Source organism: Notamacropus eugenii, chromosome 6 (assembly GCF_028372415.1).
Source record: "Notamacropus eugenii isolate mMacEug1 chromosome 6, mMacEug1.pri_v2, whole genome shotgun sequence".
NCBI lineage: Eukaryota > Metazoa > Chordata > Mammalia > Diprotodontia > Macropodidae > Notamacropus > Notamacropus eugenii.
This window is the reverse complement of record NC_092877.1, coordinates 216095040-216113828: the sequence shown is the minus strand read 5'-3', so window position 1 is coordinate 216113828 and position 18789 is coordinate 216095040. Positions and strand designations below refer to the sequence as shown.

The 18789-nt window shown below is 37.3% G+C and overlaps 1 protein-coding gene across 1 annotated transcript in view; it reads right to left on the bottom strand.

The window, feature by feature from the left end:
- The window catches only part of LOC140512679 (uncharacterized), a 429100-nt gene extending 421387 nt beyond the window's left edge, over positions 1–7713 (bottom strand). Inside the window, exon 1 of the mRNA XM_072621996.1 lies at positions 7499–7713. Within this exon, the coding sequence (XP_072478097.1) occupies positions 7499–7629 (131 nt within the window). The 5' untranslated portion in view covers positions 7630–7713. The remainder of the gene's footprint in view (positions 1–7498) is intronic.
- Positions 7714–18789: the final 11076 nt, after the last annotated feature.

The following is an 18789-nucleotide window of genomic DNA, read 5'->3' as shown; positions in this document are numbered from 1 at the left end:
CATGATAAAGGCTTCATTTATAAAATACATAAAGAGCTGAGTCAAATTTACAAGAATACAAGTCATTCCCCAATTGATAAATGGTCAAAGAATATGAACAGGAAGTTTTCACAGGAAGAAATTAAAGATATCTATAGTCATATGAAGAAATTCTCTAAAGCACTATTGATTAGAGAGATGCAAATTAAAACAACTCCGAGGTACAACATCACACCTATCAGATTGGCTAACATGACAAAACAGGAAGATGATAAATGTTGGAGAAGATGTGGGGGAGTTGAAATGCAAATTCATTGTTGGTGGAGCTGTGAGCTGATCCAACCATTCTGAACTATGCCCAAAGGGCTACAAAAATGTGCATATCCTTTGACTGAGCAATATCACTTCCAGGGATATATCCCAAAGAGATCATAAAGATGAGAAAAGGACTCACATGTACAAAAATATTTATAGCAGCTCTTTTTGTGGTGGCTAAGAACTAGAAATCGAGGGAATGCCCTTCAATTGGGGAATGGCTAAACAAGTTGTGGTATGTGAATGTAATGGAATACTGTTGTGCTATAAGAAATGATGAACAGGCAGACTTCAGAAAAACCTGGAATTATATGAATTGATGCTGAGTGAAATGAGCACAACCAGGAGAACATTATACACTGTAACAGCCACAGTGTGTGAGGACTGTTTTTGATAGACTTGGCCCTTCACAGCTAAAACATCTCCAAAGGACTCAATGTAAAATGCCACCACATCCAAAGAAAGAACTACAGAGTTGGAATGTAAAATGAACTAGACTATTTTCTCTTTTGTTATGTTTTTGTTTCTGTTGTTGGTTTTTCTCATGGTTTCTCCCATTCATTTTAATTTCATGCAATATGACTAATGTGAAAATGTGTTTAACAAGAATATATGTGTAGAGCCCATATAAGAGCGCATGCTGTCTTGGGAAGTGATTGTTCAAAACTGAAAACAAATAAATTAATAAAAAAAAGGAAAAAAAAAGGCTACCGCATCTTGGGCCATGATTAGACATCTTGACCTTTATCTTGCCACTGGACTATGATGACTGGAGCTGAGTTCTAGGCTGAAAACTTTGTGTAGCTCTGCTTCACTTAAAGCCAATTCAAGTGCAAGTCAAGATATCTCATTATGCCACTGGTCCTCTTACAATGAAGGCTGAACAAAAACAATGAGGTTACAAGCAGAGCATATTTCTAGGGCTTAGTCCAATCCAAACTCTTGAGCACGACTCCATTAATCACTTCATCTCTCAAAAACAGCAATAAAAAAAATGAAATTGACATTGATAAGAAAATATTAATGTGGCTACAATGACTAAATCTACTATTAAATCGTATCATCAGCTAACAGTTGGCAGTGGACACTGAAGCTATTTTATATGTTGTATTGAAGAATACTCTTTCCCCCTAAAACACAGACATATTTCAGCTGAGCTCAAACACAAGAACACTAATTCACATTACACTGTCTGTCAGAATTTCCAGTAGTCAAGAATGTGCATATGCCATATGGTTTACTTAAGTACTCTGAGAATTGGTCCCACTTGAGAAATATTTTATTAATGTGGAAATTAGCATGGGCTTATGTTTAAATGCACAGTCTACATAATTTAAACTGCCTTCTTATTGATGCTGGTGTGTGATGCTAGTTGTATGCTAAGAATGTTGGTGTACTATAGAGGTAGAATTTATACAAAAGTGAGTAAAAATTTCTACAGTGGAATATTGTGTTGACATAGAGCAAAAACCATGATTGTAAAATATACCTTCCCTTAATTTCAGTTATAGTGTTCATAACATCACAATCCAAATAAACTTTTAATATTTTTAATATGCTTATATTCAGATCTTTAAAAGAGAAAAAGAACATGGAACTTTTCTTTACCAATTTCACATTCTGAGGCATGTGAGGCCAAGCAAAGTAGGATCTTTGCTGTTTTTGTTTTAGTATAATCAAGATGTATAATGCCTCTATTTGAATGTGATTAAAAAAGACCTTTCCCATCCATTGATGGGCCTACCAGTTGAAGCTTGATTAGAGGCGTTGTTTTGTAGAAGAGTCTTCGGGTTTGTTTTTATTGAGGCATTAGGTCAGAGGGTCATGCCCTCTGACTGAAAAGCATAGAAATACTCTGAGGGTGAGGTTTTACTTTGGTGCTTACTTTTTGGAAGAAGCTTGGTGTACTGGATGAGACTCTGGGAATCTACTAAGGAGCCGTCTGGCTTTGAAAACCCAGATGCTGGTGCTTCCCTCTCTGCTAAAGATGTATGCATGTTAACAGTCAGGTGACTTGGAAGCACTATCTGTTGATTTTCTATTTGTCTGAAATTTTGGTTTAGATTTTCTCGGGTACCTGTGCTTGACTAAAGTGATTGTTAACCCCCCAGAAGTTGCCTTTCCTTTTAGAGAAGCAAGTCAAACAACCTAAAGTAGCAGGTTCCCCTGTGTATTTTGAGGTACTTACTGAATGATACAAGGTATCACATGATCCACCTTAGATATGGCTGTGATTATTATAGTTAAGGAGAGACTTTAGTTCCCTTCTAGCTTCTTAGTCAATTATATGACTTCTTTAATTTAGACAACAGATTTCCATCCATGAAATATTAAATTAAATTTAATTTAATATTTAATTAAAGCATGCTATTTATTTTTCACGCAATGTTTAAAATTATGAACTAAAGATTCAGCTTTGAAGTTTAAGATTATTTTTTTTCTCATGAAAAAGACAGGAGATATCTGAGAGAATACATAAAACTTTGGCCACTAAGAAACTTTTCAGCTCTTTGAAGATACATCGCATCAAAACACATGTGGAAAAAGCAACAGAGACAAGAGTAAAACTCGTAGAGCTGCAAGGGATCCCAGAGATCATCTAGTTTAATATGTACTTCACTGCTAATATCCTCTACTACAGCATGATAAAATGAAAAGAATACTGGATTTGAAGTCAGAGGTCCTGTGTTCCAATTCCATCATTATCTATTACTACCTATGTATGTGATTTGGACGAATCACATAGCTTCCTTGGGCAGTTTCCTCAACTGTTAAAATGAGGGGCTCAGATTGGATATCCCCAAAGTTGCCTCCTGGATCTAGATATTATAAGTCTATCACTTTATCTCCACCCTATCCCCTCAAGAAGTAATTATTCAGCCTAGACATAAAGACTTCCTTTTAAAGAGAACCCACTGCTTCAGGTGAGGAAGCCCATTCCAATGTGTAGGATAGTTGAAATTATTCAAAAATTTTTCCTTACCTGAATCCTAAATTTGCTTCTCAGTAATCATTATTCCAAATTCTATTCTCAGGGGTCAAGGATAACAAATCCAAGCCCTCTTTTTCAGGGCAAGCATTCAAATACCTGAAGACAGTCAGGACCTCCCTGACTTTTTCTCTCTCCAGGCTAAACAATTCCAAGTCTTTCAAATGATCTTATTATGGAATGAACTCAAGTTGCTCTCCTCTACATGCCCTCCAACTTATCAATATTATTGCTAAAATATATTACCCAGAATTGCAGAGTGTATTGTAGATGTATTCTGACAAAGTATAAGCAGATCAGAAAGAAAAGAAACAGCATTTATTAAGTGCTTACTGCATGCCAAGCATTATACAAATCTTACCTCATTTTATCTTTGCAACAACCCTGGGAGATAAGTGCTATTATCATCCCCATTTTATAGTTGGAACTGAGGCAGAAAGTGGTTAAGCGACTGACCTAGGGTCACTCAGGTAAGTGCAGATGTTTGAGGCCAGATCTGAACCCTGACTCTGGGCCCAGCATGCTAACTGCCATACCACCTAGTTCTTTCTATTATCACATTCCTAGTCTAGAATACTTTGCCTCTTTTTAATTCAGTCTAAGGTCTTATTGGGCTCATGATTCATTGGTTAAAAACAAACAAAAGCAACCTAAAGTTCTAGATTCTACTAGCTTTATTATCAGTGTAAATCAGCTTCCTCGTTTATTAGACAGGTATGTTAATATTTGCCTTACATATTTCATAGGAAGGTTGTAAGGTTTAAATGAAACAACAAAAATGAAAAAATGTGGAAATTCACCAGTTTTTTAGGCATAAATACAATCTGTATTGGCTTTTGTACTGAGAAGATGTCATGCATGTCTAGATAAAGACAACTTAGCTTGAACATAAAATGAATTCTTTTCATTATATGGTCTTTGTTTACATGAGAGGTGATAACTGAAAACATTCATTTTCAATAACCTGACTTTAATTTTTAACCAAATAGTTTCATAACATAAGTATCATTTCCAATTAACTAAACAAAAACAAAATGGCAGCACAGTCCAATGAGAGCGTTAAAGAATGACTCAGAGGATGGAAAGCCCTGCGTGAGAGACTGATAATGAAGAGACATTTTAAAAAAATTATCCACAATAGAATTTGTGTATACATGTTACATGTACCCAGGAGTAATGGGGAGAGTCAGCAGGTGCAAGGGCTGCTTCGAACATTTACTAGCTGTGTGACCCTGGCCAAATTATTTAATCTTTACTAGCTCAGATAGCTCTTAAAAGCTCCAAGTTATAGCCCAGTTGTCCCATCCATATCAATGTAACAAATTTCTTCTTTGTAGTTGCCAAAAACTTGAAGTCAAGGGGATGTCCATCAATTGGGGAATGGCTGAATTAATTATGGTATATGAATGTAATGGAGTACTATTGTGCCATAAGAAATGATGAATAAGAAGACTTCAGAGAGGCCTGGAAGGACTTATATGACCTGATGCTGAGTGAAAGGAGCAGAACCAGGAGAACTTTGTGCACAGCAACGACCACAGTGTGCGAGAGTTTTTTCTGGTAGACTTGGAATTTTGTAATAACGCAAAAACTTCTTATAAAAAAAAAAAATCCCAAAGGTGGTTCTCAAGGCAAAATGCCTTCCACACTCAGAGAAAGAAATATGGAAGTCATTCGCAGAATGTAGCAGATCATGTTTGTGTGTGTGTGTGTTTTTGTGTATCATGTTTTGATTTGTTATATGATTTCTTCCATTTATTTTAGTCCAACTACATAGCATGACTATAGTGAAAATGTACTCAATAGGAAAGTATATGTAGAACCTATACAGAATTGTATGCAGTCGTGGGGAGGGAGGGGGGTAGTGGGGGGTAGGTGTGGGGGGGATAAAATCCCAATTGTATGGCAGTGATTGTTAAACATTAAAAAATAATAATGATAATAAAAAAATGTAACGAATTTCTATGTGGGACATTCCTTGTATTGATGAAATAACAGGTCCAGATGAAACCAAAAGTGTCCATACATGCATATTTCACTATAAGACATAAACAGAATATTAAAATAAAATATCCTGACTTATAAAGTTTGCTTCTACCTAGCATGTGATACTTTTTGAGGCTTATTCTACATTACCTCTTCTCATGAACAGTGGTAATGATGGTATGATGGACCTGAACCCCCCAAAAGAAAAAGACCATGTGTTTGAAAGCAGCCCAGTCCCTGAATTTTCCTATGTATTTCAGCAGCCCAGATCACTGGCATCTTGCCTGAGGCATCTGGCTCAGCCCAGCCCACTTAGACACTCCATAGTCCTTTCATAGTGGCTCTTGACTCACCCCAGACCACTTAACTCCTTTCACTGTTGCACCTGGCCTATCCAGGCTATTTACCACACCTTAATCCCATCCAGATCTTCTCACAGTCCTTTTTTTTTTTTTTTGCACATAAATATCAGTCTCACCCTCACCAAGTTGCAGATTCTTTAGAAATCTTGCCTTCATTATTGGCATTACAATAAACTTGCTACCTTGACTGAAAGAAGGCTTAAGTGCTTGAATTTTTTCCAGACAGACTGGCCCTGTACCTTGACTTCCCAGCAACTCTAAACTGCATCCGTTCCAGCCAAACTCAAGTATTTGTTGGTCCTTCTAGACAACATTCCATCTCTTTTCTCCCTCCCTTTGCAAAGGCTCTTCCCCTGTAAAGAGAAAGGGGTGTGGAGGAAGAACATACTTCCTCCAGACCTCTGCCTCTTAAATTCCCAGTTTTCTTAAGGCTTAGCTCAAGTGCTATAGGAGTATCTACTCTGATGCCCACCTCATTGTCTCATTCAATAAACCTCACTGGTTTCCTAATGTCTTGAGAACCCAATGTAATCTCTTCTCTTTGGTTCATAAATTCCTTCATTATCTTTCCTCAAATTTCCTTTCCAACCTCTTTGTACATTACTCTCCTTCCTATTATCTGTGGTCCAGCTAGATTGGCTTTCTTGCTATTTCTCAAAGAGGACCTTCCATTTCTCATCTCTATATCTTTTCATTGATGGTCCCCCCCCATACCCCTTCAAATGTCTGGGTTTCACTTACTTTTCACAATCCTACTTTAGAATCCCTTGTTTTATTCAAAACTCAGCTTAAATATCACCTTCCACATTGAAACTTCTACCAGCTACTGTTTGTCATGACTGTGTCTTCTTTGCCTCTAATCCAATGATTTAACATTGCAGCTTTTCTCTCTCATCACACAGCTTGCACCTCTTACTCGGATGTCCACATTAACTACTAATTATCCTCTTGGCATTTAGGCTCTCCCCTCCCTCATTCATTGCCAAACAACATAGCCAAATTGATATTCTCAAAGCACAGGTCAGACCATGTCTGAAATTTATGGTAACACAGGTCACCACCCACAGAGACACCCAAAAAGCTGCAGTGGCTACCTGTTATCTCTTAACTTCTCTGTTTAGAATCTACAATCTAGATCTAGGCTATTTTTCCAGACTGTTTGCATATTAACCACAATCATTGTTTTTATAACTGCTTGTACATATCATTCCAAGTCTTGCCTATGTGCCTTTGCAATCCCCAGGTCTGGAATGCACTCCCTCTCTCCTTCCCTCAGCTTCCTAGAACCCTCCACTGAAGGCCCATCTCAAATACCAACTACTCCAAGAGGCCTTCTCTTATTCCTCCAGTTCTTATTTATTCTGTACATGTCATTATTTATTTATTTAGATGTTGTATGCCTCCCTCCCCTCCCCCCCCAAGTAGAACGTAAGATCCTTGAGGGTAGAAGCAATTTAGTTTTTACTATTCTATTTCCAGTGCCTAGCTATACAACCTGGTATACACCGAGTGCTTAGGAAATACTTGTTGAACCGAGTTGAACTGAATTAAGGAAACATCAATTATTAGTTGTCCCATAAGGCTCAATTCTTGCCTCCACCCAAAGGTTCTTGCTCCATCCCTTTCAGAATGTGAATTTACTTAATTCTAAGGGCACTTGGGTCAGTAAAACTGCAACCAACCAATAAACATTTTGAAAATAAATGCATTTATTTTAAAACTGTTGCTGTCATACATGGGGCTTGAGCCCCAGTGCAGTGGTCAGGATCAAATCTGTATCACTCAGTGGAGAAGGGCCATCCACCTCAGTGCCCTGTGACTGCTCCTATGGCAAGTCTAGGTCCTGTGCCTCTATTTTCTGGCCTACCTGCTCTTCACTGCTGCTGTTCCAGGAGCTGCTATCTGTCTCAGCTGCTGCTGCGGCTGCTGCTGCTGCTGCTGCTGTTTGCCCCTGGTGCTGATGTTGCCACCTGGAATCCAACAGCTGCATGGCACCATCCTTAGCAGGGCCTATCTGTCCCCAAGCTGGCCAAAAACATGGAAGGTCTTCTTTTTCTAGCTTTGTGGTTCTTTTCCCAGCAACCCTTTTTTTCCCCTCCCAGATACCCTTGCAAAATGCTTTCTGCCATGCACCTTTGGCTCACAGAATTCTGGGAAAGTTAGTTTTTTCTCCTCTACTATGTTTGCATCAGCATATTATGCTTATACCTCCTGCCTTCTTTACTCTTTCCCCTCATAAAAGGATGGGGAAGTGGGCCCTCCCCCAATAAAAGTAAGAAAGATTCTGGCTTGTCTGCTACGCTAATGTGACAATTTCCATGACAAAGAAACACTAGTTACTAACGGGTGCACATTTTATTGAAATTGCCTATGTGTAACTGCTCATGTATACATATTTTATCATCAGGATGTGAAAGGCCACCTGGAGATAGGATAGAGGGCTGGCCACAAAGTCAGAAATTCCTGCCTCAGACACATTACTGGCTCAGTGACCTTGAGTAAATTACTTAACTCCTTCAGTGCCCCAGGCAATGCTCTCAGTTTATAAATAGCAGAGAAGGTTCTGATTTGCATTGAAAAGTTCCTCACTGGGGCCTTCCTACAACAATGAAATCCCAAGTGTGATTTAAACAAGAAACAAACAAACCTTGGCAGATTTCTGTGCAGGCATACATTTCAGTTGTCCCTTCCAAAGGGAACTAGCTTATAATTCCTCTCTGAACTTCAATATATTTGTGCAGCTACTGACAATTTACAAACAGCTTTCATTCAATGCAATTCAATTCAACAAATATTTAATAATGGGTTCCCATGGACTAGCTCCTGAGCCAGTTTCTGGGGATACAAAAATGAAAAATGCTCTAGCTCCTGTTCTCAAGGAATTTAAATTCTTGCGTGTGCAGGAAAGACATGCACACAGATGTACATATTTACAAGACACAATGCGATGCCAACAAACAAGAGAGACAGAGAAAAATTTCCAGGGAAATGTGAGGGGATGGAGATCAGAGATGAAGACTTCACTATGAAAATGGCACCCAACGAGCCTGAAAGAAGGAAAAAGTGTGAATGACAAGAAAATGCATTTCAGGTATGGGGGAAAGACCTGAATGAATGTATAGAAGGAGACTATGGCATAGTGAGAGTTGGGAGACAGAGTAGCATGTGTGAGGGAGGAAGTGTGAAATCACAGTGGAAAGGAAACTTGGAGCTAGTCAGTGGTAACACAGTATCACAGAAATTGTTACAAGCCCCATAGAAAGGAAAGGGTACATAGGGAGAAGTTTGTAGACCAGAAAAGGTCCCTTAGATTCCAATTAGAATGTTGGTGTGACCTTCTCTGCCGATGGTGGGGCTTCATCATTCAACTGCAATGGGTAGGGAGGGCTGAGGTACAAGCCCTGCCTCAGATACTGTTAGCCACACAGCTCTGGGCAGGTCACTTCAGTTCTCTGAAACTCAGTTTTCTTCTTGTAAAATGGAGATGATAACACCTACTGCATAGAGTTATTATAAGAATCAAATGAGATAATTTAAAGTGTTATGAAAACATTAAAATTGCTAAATACAGGATCACCCTTAATACTCTGTATAAGTCTGTGGGAAAGTGGGAGTAGGATTGAGGGAAGATACTGTTTAATCCAGTTTATAGGTAAGAAATCTGAAAGGCCACATGCTATAATATATAGCACAAATCTGTAGTCAGGAAGTGTAAATTCTATTTCTCTGCTTACCTGTTTACTTATTCATCACTTAACCTTCAATAAGCCTCAGTTTATCTGAAAAAATGGGAATAATAAGCATGTAGTCCCTACCTCATGAGGTTTTTGTGAGAAGATTGTGCAGACAATGCTGTGAAAGTTAAGGTGCTTGTTAAATGTCTACACTTACTATTAAATGACTCATCCAAGATCACAGAACTAGGATTAGGATTGTCTAGTGGGGGAGGAAAAGGAGAGAAGGAGGGAGGGAGGAAGGAAGCAAGGGAGAAAGGAAGGAAGGAAGAAAGGGAGAGGGGAAGGAAGCAAGGGAGAAAGGAAGGAAGGAAGGAAGGAAGGAAGGAAGGAAGGAAGGAAGGAAGGAAGGAAGGAAGGAAGGAAGGGAGAGGGGAAGGAAGCAAGGGAGAAAGGAAGAAAGGAAGAAAGGGAGAGGGGAAGGAAGAAAAGAAGGAAAGGAATGAGGGAGGAAGGAAAGGAGGGAGGAAAGAAAGAAGGAAAGAAGGAAGGAAGGAAGGAAAGAAGGAAGAATGAATGGGAAACAGGCATTTATTAAGTACCTCCTATATCCCAGGCACTATGCTAGATGTAGGTGCTATTATTTTTATTCCCATTTTACAGTTGAGGAACCTGGTCAGAGGTAAGTGACTTGCCCATGGTAACATAACTAGTATTTGAGGCCACATTTGAATTCCAATGTCCAGGTTCCAGGCCTAGGGTTCTATCCTTTGTACCAACTAGCTGTCTTTAGTCCTATCAGAAATTTGTTCAATGTTCTTTCCACTACGCTACAATGTACACCTTCTCATATATTTGTTGCTTTGCTATTTCTGTGATATTTGCCATATTAATGATATTATGTGTTTCTTTGTCATTAAAAGGCAAATAATCATCTCATTGATCTCTGTACTGGTCAGAGCAGTTTTAACATTCTGCATTTGACTTAGAGGAAAGAGGTAGTAACAAACCAGAAAATGTCAATGTGAGAGCACAACTGGAATGGTAAGGGATTTGAAAAATAGGGGTCATATGAAAAATTATTAAGGACCATGGGGATTTTAGCATAGAGGAGAAAAGACTACAAACTAGAAAATGATCACTACCTTTATGAATTTTAAGAGATGCCACTAGAAGAGATTTAAAAATTTTTAATCACAATTTTAGAGGGGGAGAACCAAGAATTAAGTAGGTAGAATTTTTAAGGAGATTATTTTGATTCAACATAAAGTTGTGCTTTCTTACAAAAATGGCTGGTATTTTTGGTAGAAGGATAATTGATCTGCCTTGATAAGGAGCTGCTAGTCACTGAGTGCTGAGATTATATGATCACTTCACTGACACATAGCATAGTGATTTACTTCATGGACTTGAAGACCACTAAAGTTTATGCAGAGTTTTTTAGAATTTTTTTAGAATTAATTTGTTAGGAAATTTTCAAACATATTAAATAATAATTTAAAAATGAAGTTCCATACTAAGAGTATGAAATACCAAGAATTCATACCAAGAGTCAGGGTCTAAAGACCACAGAAGTATATAGTTGCAAAACTAGTTTAAAGTTCTCTGGGCAGGTCACAGATTTAAAACTGAGAAGCACCCTATAAATAATTAATTCATCCCCTTATAATTTTACAGATGAACTGAGGCCCAAAGATTAAGTAGGTTATTTAATATAATAATAACAGTAATACTAAATAACAATAATAATAACACAAACAGCATTATGGCAGAACCAGAATTTGAACCAAGGTTCTTTGAATCCAAATCCAATTTTCAAAATTTAGTACTATTCCCATTGTTCTATGTTGCCTCCCATAAAAAAGAACAAAGCACACCATATCTACAAACACCTTGATTTGGGTATTCCATTTTGATGGCTAAATAGAATGCAACATTTGACCATTCTTATAGAAGAAAAGTGGCATGATGTATAGCAGAAAGCTGGAACTAAAAGAAACATATGAATGAGAAAGGTAGGTAGGAACGAAGAAATATCAGAGGAAACACAAATGCTTAGGATGACAAAGCAATATTAAGAAATACTATGAATTCAAGATCTATTCTCATAACTGGGCATTCAGATTAAAAGAAAAATGGAAACAACCAAAGAGAATGGACCTTCATTATTGTGTTGTGGGTTTCAATACTGAAAGTATGTTCTGTTTTAATACAAATATGGAAATGGGGGACTATTAAAGCAGATGAAAAAATGCATGGGAAGTCTTGGCCAACTTTAAACAAATATAAGTTGCTGGGGGCAGAGCCAAGATGGCAGAGTATAGGTAGCAACCTAGTTGAACCCTCCAAACGACTTTGAAATAACTCCTCAAACAAGTTTTAGAGCAACAGAGCAAACAAAAGATCAGAGTACTATTTTTCTAATCTAAGGCAGCTTAGAAGGTCAGAAGGAAAAGTCTGTGGTACCAGGGTCAGAGTCACACAGTGGCTTAGGAAGCAGCTCAGCAGTGACAGCAAGTTTGGAAGCTCTCAGTCCAGAGACAGTAAGGTCAGACAACTGATCAGAAAGAGATTACACCAGACACTTTGCTGGCACTAGAAACTTCTGGCACTGATTGGCAATACTACTGTCCATATACATTTCTGGGTTGCAGTTCAGAGTGGAGAGGAGCTCTAGTGCTGGTCCCAAAGGAGAAGGGTACCTGGTCACAGTTTCAGGGCTAAAAAGAATACTAGCAATTGTGCCTACAGAAGAGCAGGGCCTTTCCTGCTTAAAGACCAGAGTGCAGACCAGGAGAGGTGGCCACACCTCTCCCAGATCATACTACCTTAAAAGCACTGAAAACTCGTAGACTCACATAACCAGGTCTAGAAATAACAGCACAAAAAAGCCTGAAGCTTGCTACAGTGCCTCCCAACCCCTAGGTGAGCAGAGCCCAGCTTTAACATGAAGTTCAAAGTTAAGAAATAGACTGGAAAAAAAGAGTAAACAACATTGACCGTAAAAAAGCTACTATGGTGGCAAGGAAGACAAAAATGTAAATTTAGAAGAAGGCAACAATGTGAAAACAACTACAAGGAAAGCCTGGAGGAAAATGCTAATTGGACTGAATTCCAACAAGAGCTCCTACAAGAGTTAATGAGATAACCCTGGCAATGATAAAATTGGTCAAAGAAATGAAAATAATGCAAGAAAATTGTAAAAAGAGAATTAACAGCTTGGTAAAAGAGATACAAATAATACTAAAGAATATAATTTTAAAAGCAAAAGTGGTCAAATGGAAAAAGAGGTAAAAAAAGCTCAATGAAAAAATCATTCCTTAAAAATTATACTTGGGCAAGTAGAAGCTAATGACATTATGAGACATCAAGATACAATAAAACAATGTCAAAGAAAAAAAATAAAAGAAAATGTGGACTATCTCATCAGAAAAAAACAACTGACCTAAACAAATAGATTGAGGAGAGATAATGTCAGAATTATCGGGCTGCCTGAGAGCTATGATTAAAAAACAAAAAGGAACCCAGAAATCATATTAAAAAAATATCAAGGAAAACTGCCCTCATATCTTAATACAGAGGGTAAAGTAGAAATCAAAAGAACTACCAATCACTTCCAAAAGGAAATACTAAAATGAAAACTCCTGTAATATTATAGTCAAATTCCAGAGCTCCCAAGGAGAAAATATTGCAAGTAGCCAGAAAGAAACCATTCAAATATTGTGGAGCCGTAGCCAGGATCACACAAGATTTGGCAGCCTTCACGTGAAAAAAGCAGAGGGTTTAGAATATGATATTCTGGAAGGCAAAAAAGCTGGGATTACACCCAAGAATAACCTAACCAGTGAAACTGAGTATAATCCTTCAAGGGAAGAAAATAATGAAATAGAGGATTTTCAAGCATTCCTGATGAAAAGACCAGAGCTGAACAAAAAATTTGACATTCCAACATAAGACTCAAGAGAAATATTAAAAAAAAAAAAAAACACTAAACATAGAAGAGTAATCATAAGGGACTTGACAAAGTTAAACTGTTGAGAAAGAAGAGAAAAAGAAAACAAAGGTAGAATCAGGAAAATTTCCTCACATAAAAGAGGTATGCAAGGAAGTGCTTTTATAGGGGAGGGAAAAATGTCGGGGTGATGGGCAATGCTCACTTTTTACAAGAATTGGTTCAAAAAGGAAAAATATATACACAAATTCAGTTGCATATAGAAATCTGTATTATTTCAATAGGGTACTGGGAAAAGAAAGTGATAAGAGGTATGGGGTGGGAGGACATAAAAAAATGGAGGACAGAGTAAGGGAGGCAGTGGTCAGAATCAAAACAAACTTTTAAAAAAGGGAGAGAATAAAAAGAGGAGAGTAAATAGAAAATACGAAAGAGGGAAAAACACAGTTAATAATCATTAATGTCAGTATGAATGGGATGAGTTCACCCACAAAACAGTGCAAAGGCAGAATGGATAGAAACCAGAATCCAACAATATGTTGCTAATAAGGAAATGTTTTCAATGATTTTACATGTATACTCAATATAATTTTGCTTGCCTTCTTCATGGGTAGGAGAGGGGTGGGAGTGAGGGGGAGAATTTGGAACTCTAAGTTTAAAAATAAAAAAGGAATTAAAATAAATAATAAATGAGAAAATAGATATCGATGTTAATGATGTGTCCTCATAGGTGTGCAGTTGTCTCAAATACTTTCAATAATACCTGGAATGCATTTCCTCCTTCCCTCCATCTCTGAGAATTCCTTTCTTCCTTAAGGACCTACAAGCACAACATTCTCCATGAATCCTTTCTTGATTCCCCAAACTGATAATATTTTTCCTGCCTAGTCTATTGTATATTTATTTTCTTAATATTTTTTCTATATCCTCTTACATGTGGTCTTATCATCTCCCCTAGCAGAATACAGGTTCTTTGAGAGGGGGTATTGTTTTACTTGTTTTATGTGTATCCCAGCTGGTGAGCACAGTGCCTGGCACATAGTAGGTGCTTATTAAATGAGTGTTGATTGACTCTCAACATCGATAACAAGGCAGCACACACAGCATTAAAATACATTAAAAATTTTTTAAACTGAGACTGTACTATTAAAAGTATTAAAGCTTCTTTACATTTCATAAGATGCAATCAGCTTCAAAAACATTTAAAATTTACTTTGAAAAGCCTATATTTTTCAGTTACTAATTTTAGGAGTTAAAATTAATGATAGATTTTTTAATGATAAGAATTTTCTTAAATATTCCAGTTATTTCTTTAAGTAGGTATAGCAGGTATTGAATTGGGACACTTACCGTCATGCTGGGCCTATACTCTATCCCCTTCCTGCTGGGAGTCGACAGGAGAAATAATAGAGTCTCAGGCCACATGCTCGAAAAAGAGAGAAGATACTCCCCACTCACTCTTCCCACTCAGTGGTTGGCTTTCCCTGGATTGGTTGCCAATCAGTTCAGTACAGAAGCATCACACTGATTTAATTTATTACAAGTAATTCAGTACTCAAGAATATCTTCTGCTTTTCTGTTAACCGTAAGTGTTAACTAGAGGAAAAATGACTTAGTTTTCCCTTAGAGAGTAAATAAAGAAATTCATAGGATCATATATCTAGGGATACTAAAGATCTTAGAGGTGAACTATTCTAAGCTCTTAATTTTATGATGAGGAAATTGAGGTCCAGAGGAAGTAAGTGGAAAAACTAGGACTTGGACTCAGGGTCAATGATTTCCAAATTCAGCAGGACTCTCAGTTCTCCGCTAAATTGTTTTCATTCTATATCCAATATGAACAGACAAACAAAACAAAATAGCAAACATACTGTCATGATCACCTTGCCAAACAATGTTCAAGAAAATGACTTCCCCTAAAGATAATTGCATATTATGGGCCAACATCTGTTGCACAGGATAAATAACTTGACAAGATTCTCTAAACTGTTGTCTCTTCATACATGTAAGCAAAGACATGGTGAGAGCATAGGGAGAAGGCAAAGCCTCAGATGATATAATAGAGCTCTAAATGATTCCGAAACAGCCTCTTGAAAGGTCAAAAATGAAGTTGTGTTGGCTACATAACACCATGCACTTCGGGTTTTTTTTCTCTGAATCGGGGTCAGCTAATTTGGCATTTTGTCAGAACATCCTGAGTTGATTTTGCCTCAAGGAATCATCAGAAAGATTGTAACTATTGTACAAAGGCTTTATCCCAAAGCTTTGTATTGTTCAAGGTGAAAGGTTTGTTTATTTGTTGTTTAAAATTTACAGTACAAATTAAGAGGTAAACATAAAGAGGCAAGCAGTTGTAGGAGTTTTATCAGGCACCACTGTGAATTTACTTTGACTCAGGAATCATGAAGCAACTCTAGTCATACACCAAAGTACCTCGGATAGTGGACAGCTCCTGAAATGATGACAACATTTAGAGCAAGAACTTGGGGGAAGGGAAGAGGAAGTCTGAATATGTATGAGGAACTCTGAATGTGGCAGCTCCACAGATGGGCAACTCATCTGTAACTCAGAGTTTTAAAGAACTCTCTGGGGTGCTGGAGAAGTAAATGCCTTTTTTCGTGTTCATACAGTAATTATGTGTCAGCTAGGTGTCATAGGCAGCCAGGTGTCATAGTGGATAGAGTTTTGGACCTGGAGTCAGGAAGAACTAAGTCAAAATATGACCTCAGGCAGCAGGTGTGTGATTGTAGGCAAGTCATCTAACCTCTGTTTGCCTTAGTTTCCTCATCTGTAAAATGAGGATAATAATAGCACCTACCTCCCAGTGTTGTGAGGATCAAATGAGATAATTATTGCAAAGCTCTTATCACAGTATCTGAAACATAGCAAGTGCTATCTAAATGTTACTGGTTATTAGCATTTATTATTCTTTCACAGCATAAAATATATCAAGACTTTTGGGTAATGTACTTGTAAATCATTTTGCAAATCTTAAAGAATTACATAAATGTTAGCTATTATGTTAAAGGGTGGACTTGAAACCAGGTCTTCATGATTCCAAGAATTGTAATTTCTCTCCTACACAGTATATGCTCAAATTTTTGTTGAATTGGAAGTGATAAAGATAAATTAGGGTGATTTCACTAATGACTATAAATATGCAGCAGATAATTATTCCTAGAGAATGAAAAGTTTTAAAACAATTTCATATGCCAATAAATTCCAAGAGGAAAACATTAATCTGTTTTGCTTAGCTTGTAAAGGTTGAAAGTAAGCATTTTGTGTATGTGTGTGGGGGTGGGTGGGCATGTGCGTGCTGCACAGGCATGCGCACTTGCACACACATACACACACACACACTCACAGTCTGGTACCTAGAAAGCATACCTGTAATAATCTGAACTAATGTTCACTGCCCTGAAAGGTGTCACTTCGGTTTGTTGATCTCACTATCTAAGAACTGTAAATTATTTGGCTAATCTAAACCAAACATCCAACCATGCCAAAAACCTGTCAAATTTCCTCCCTTCCTTCCTTCCTTCCTCCCTCCCTTCTTCCCTTCCTTCCTTCCTTTTTTCTTTCTTCTTTGTTTTTTTCTCTTCCTTGCTTCCTCCCTTCCATCTTTCTTACTCCCTTTCCACAACTCATCATCTCTCTCTCTCTCATACACACACACACACACACACACACACACACACACACACACATACATACACACTTTAAACTAGAGACTTTATTTTTTTTTAATTTAATTCCACTCATGTTAGTCTGTAAAGGATTTTATTTGAACAAAACTAACCCCCTTCTATAGAATACTTCTAAAGTATAAAAGTAAAATTTGGTATCTGGGCCCTTCTTCCTTGAGCATGAACCTTATGGCATTTTAGGATGGGTAGAGCAAGTTTCCCTCATGAGTCTTCATGATACCATGCCCAATTTAGAATATTATTCTTTCTCCTCTTAATATCTTGATATTTGCATGTTTGCTTCAGTAGTTACCTAAGGTAGCTATTTCAAATAAGTGAAACGTCATGGTTTGTTTCATTCTTATATCATTATTTTTAAGTCTTTTTCTTATTTAAACGAGCAAATGAGGGGGAAAAAAGCAGAGTTCTTCTACTGACAAATTTTCTGACTTTTCCTAACAGTCTGAAATTTTTCTTTGCCAATATAAGTGACAATTTTCTGGTAATCATAACTGAGACACCATGGTATAGCAGATACAATTCTAGGCTTGGCATAAAGAAGACGTGAATTGAAATCCTACTTCTAATACTACTAATAGGGTGACTCTGGGAAAGTGATTTGATTTTTATGTGCCTCAGGCTATTCCATCAGACTAATTTTGAGTCACAGCTGGCATGTTGATTTGATGAGATTCTACACCCCCAAACTTGTTCATTCCTACAAAATCACAGATCCTTCCTGTATCTGTAGGGCTGATGGGGATTGTGTACATAGTAGGCACTTAATTGGTACTTGAATGAATGAACTAATATATGAAAAAAAATAAGCTTTGTGCTTTAATTAAAGCTTAATAACCTAGAAAATACCTTTTGTGACCATGAATCAGAGTCTTTGAAAATTCAGATCAAATGATTCTAGATTCTTTGAAATACTTGTAGACTAAACTATCAAACACACAACCAAGTTGAATGCGAGGGGTTTTCAAGATATGAATCCATCTGCCACCATCTAGTTGAACTATTATTTTATCGATGGAGTATAGATTTCACTTTTGCTATCTTGTTTTTTGGAAAATACAGAGACTTGAGTAGAGGCAAGAGTGACTGAGGCTGTGAATTCTAGGTGAGAGCCTTAAAACCAAAATAATGGCAATATTAAGCATTGCAGGAAAGGAATGCAACTGGAAAAGAGAAGGGGCAGATTAGGGGAAAATCTGTGTTTATACCAAATGAGTTGTATATGTGGGAGCATTATGGGAAGGCAGACAGAGACAGAAGAAAACTTTTTAATGAGAAGTTTTCAATATGTAAGAAAAGGACGTGGTAGGGGATGGGTTGTTAATGAGTTCCTTCATTAAGTGAGAGAAAGAAGCCAAAAAAAAGAGAATTTTAAGAGCTCACCATATTGCAATAGCCAAATATATTCTAAAAGGTACTCAATAGTACTTTAGTAGACAAATTGCTGCAAAAGTTTGTTTTTTTCCTGCCCGTAATAAAATAGTGTCCCATTACCTAAATTTTGAAGGATTTCTTTTCTTGAAGTATAAATTTACTTTTTTTATCCGATAGATATGTAATTTAATTATAGTTATCTTATAGCATGGATGTTGGTCCTGCTAGTCAAGCAAAGGTTTATTCTATACAACTTAAAAGCACCTGATAAACCTTTAAAACCGAACACATAATTCTAACGTCTGGTTTAGAAACTGTCGTTAATTGACCTCCATGAAGAAGGAAGTCTGATGGAGAAAAAAACAGATAAAACCATTGCTATGACATTCAAAGTTCAACAGGGATGAGAGTTTCATATAATGACAATTACAGGTTATAGCTCAACCAATCAAAT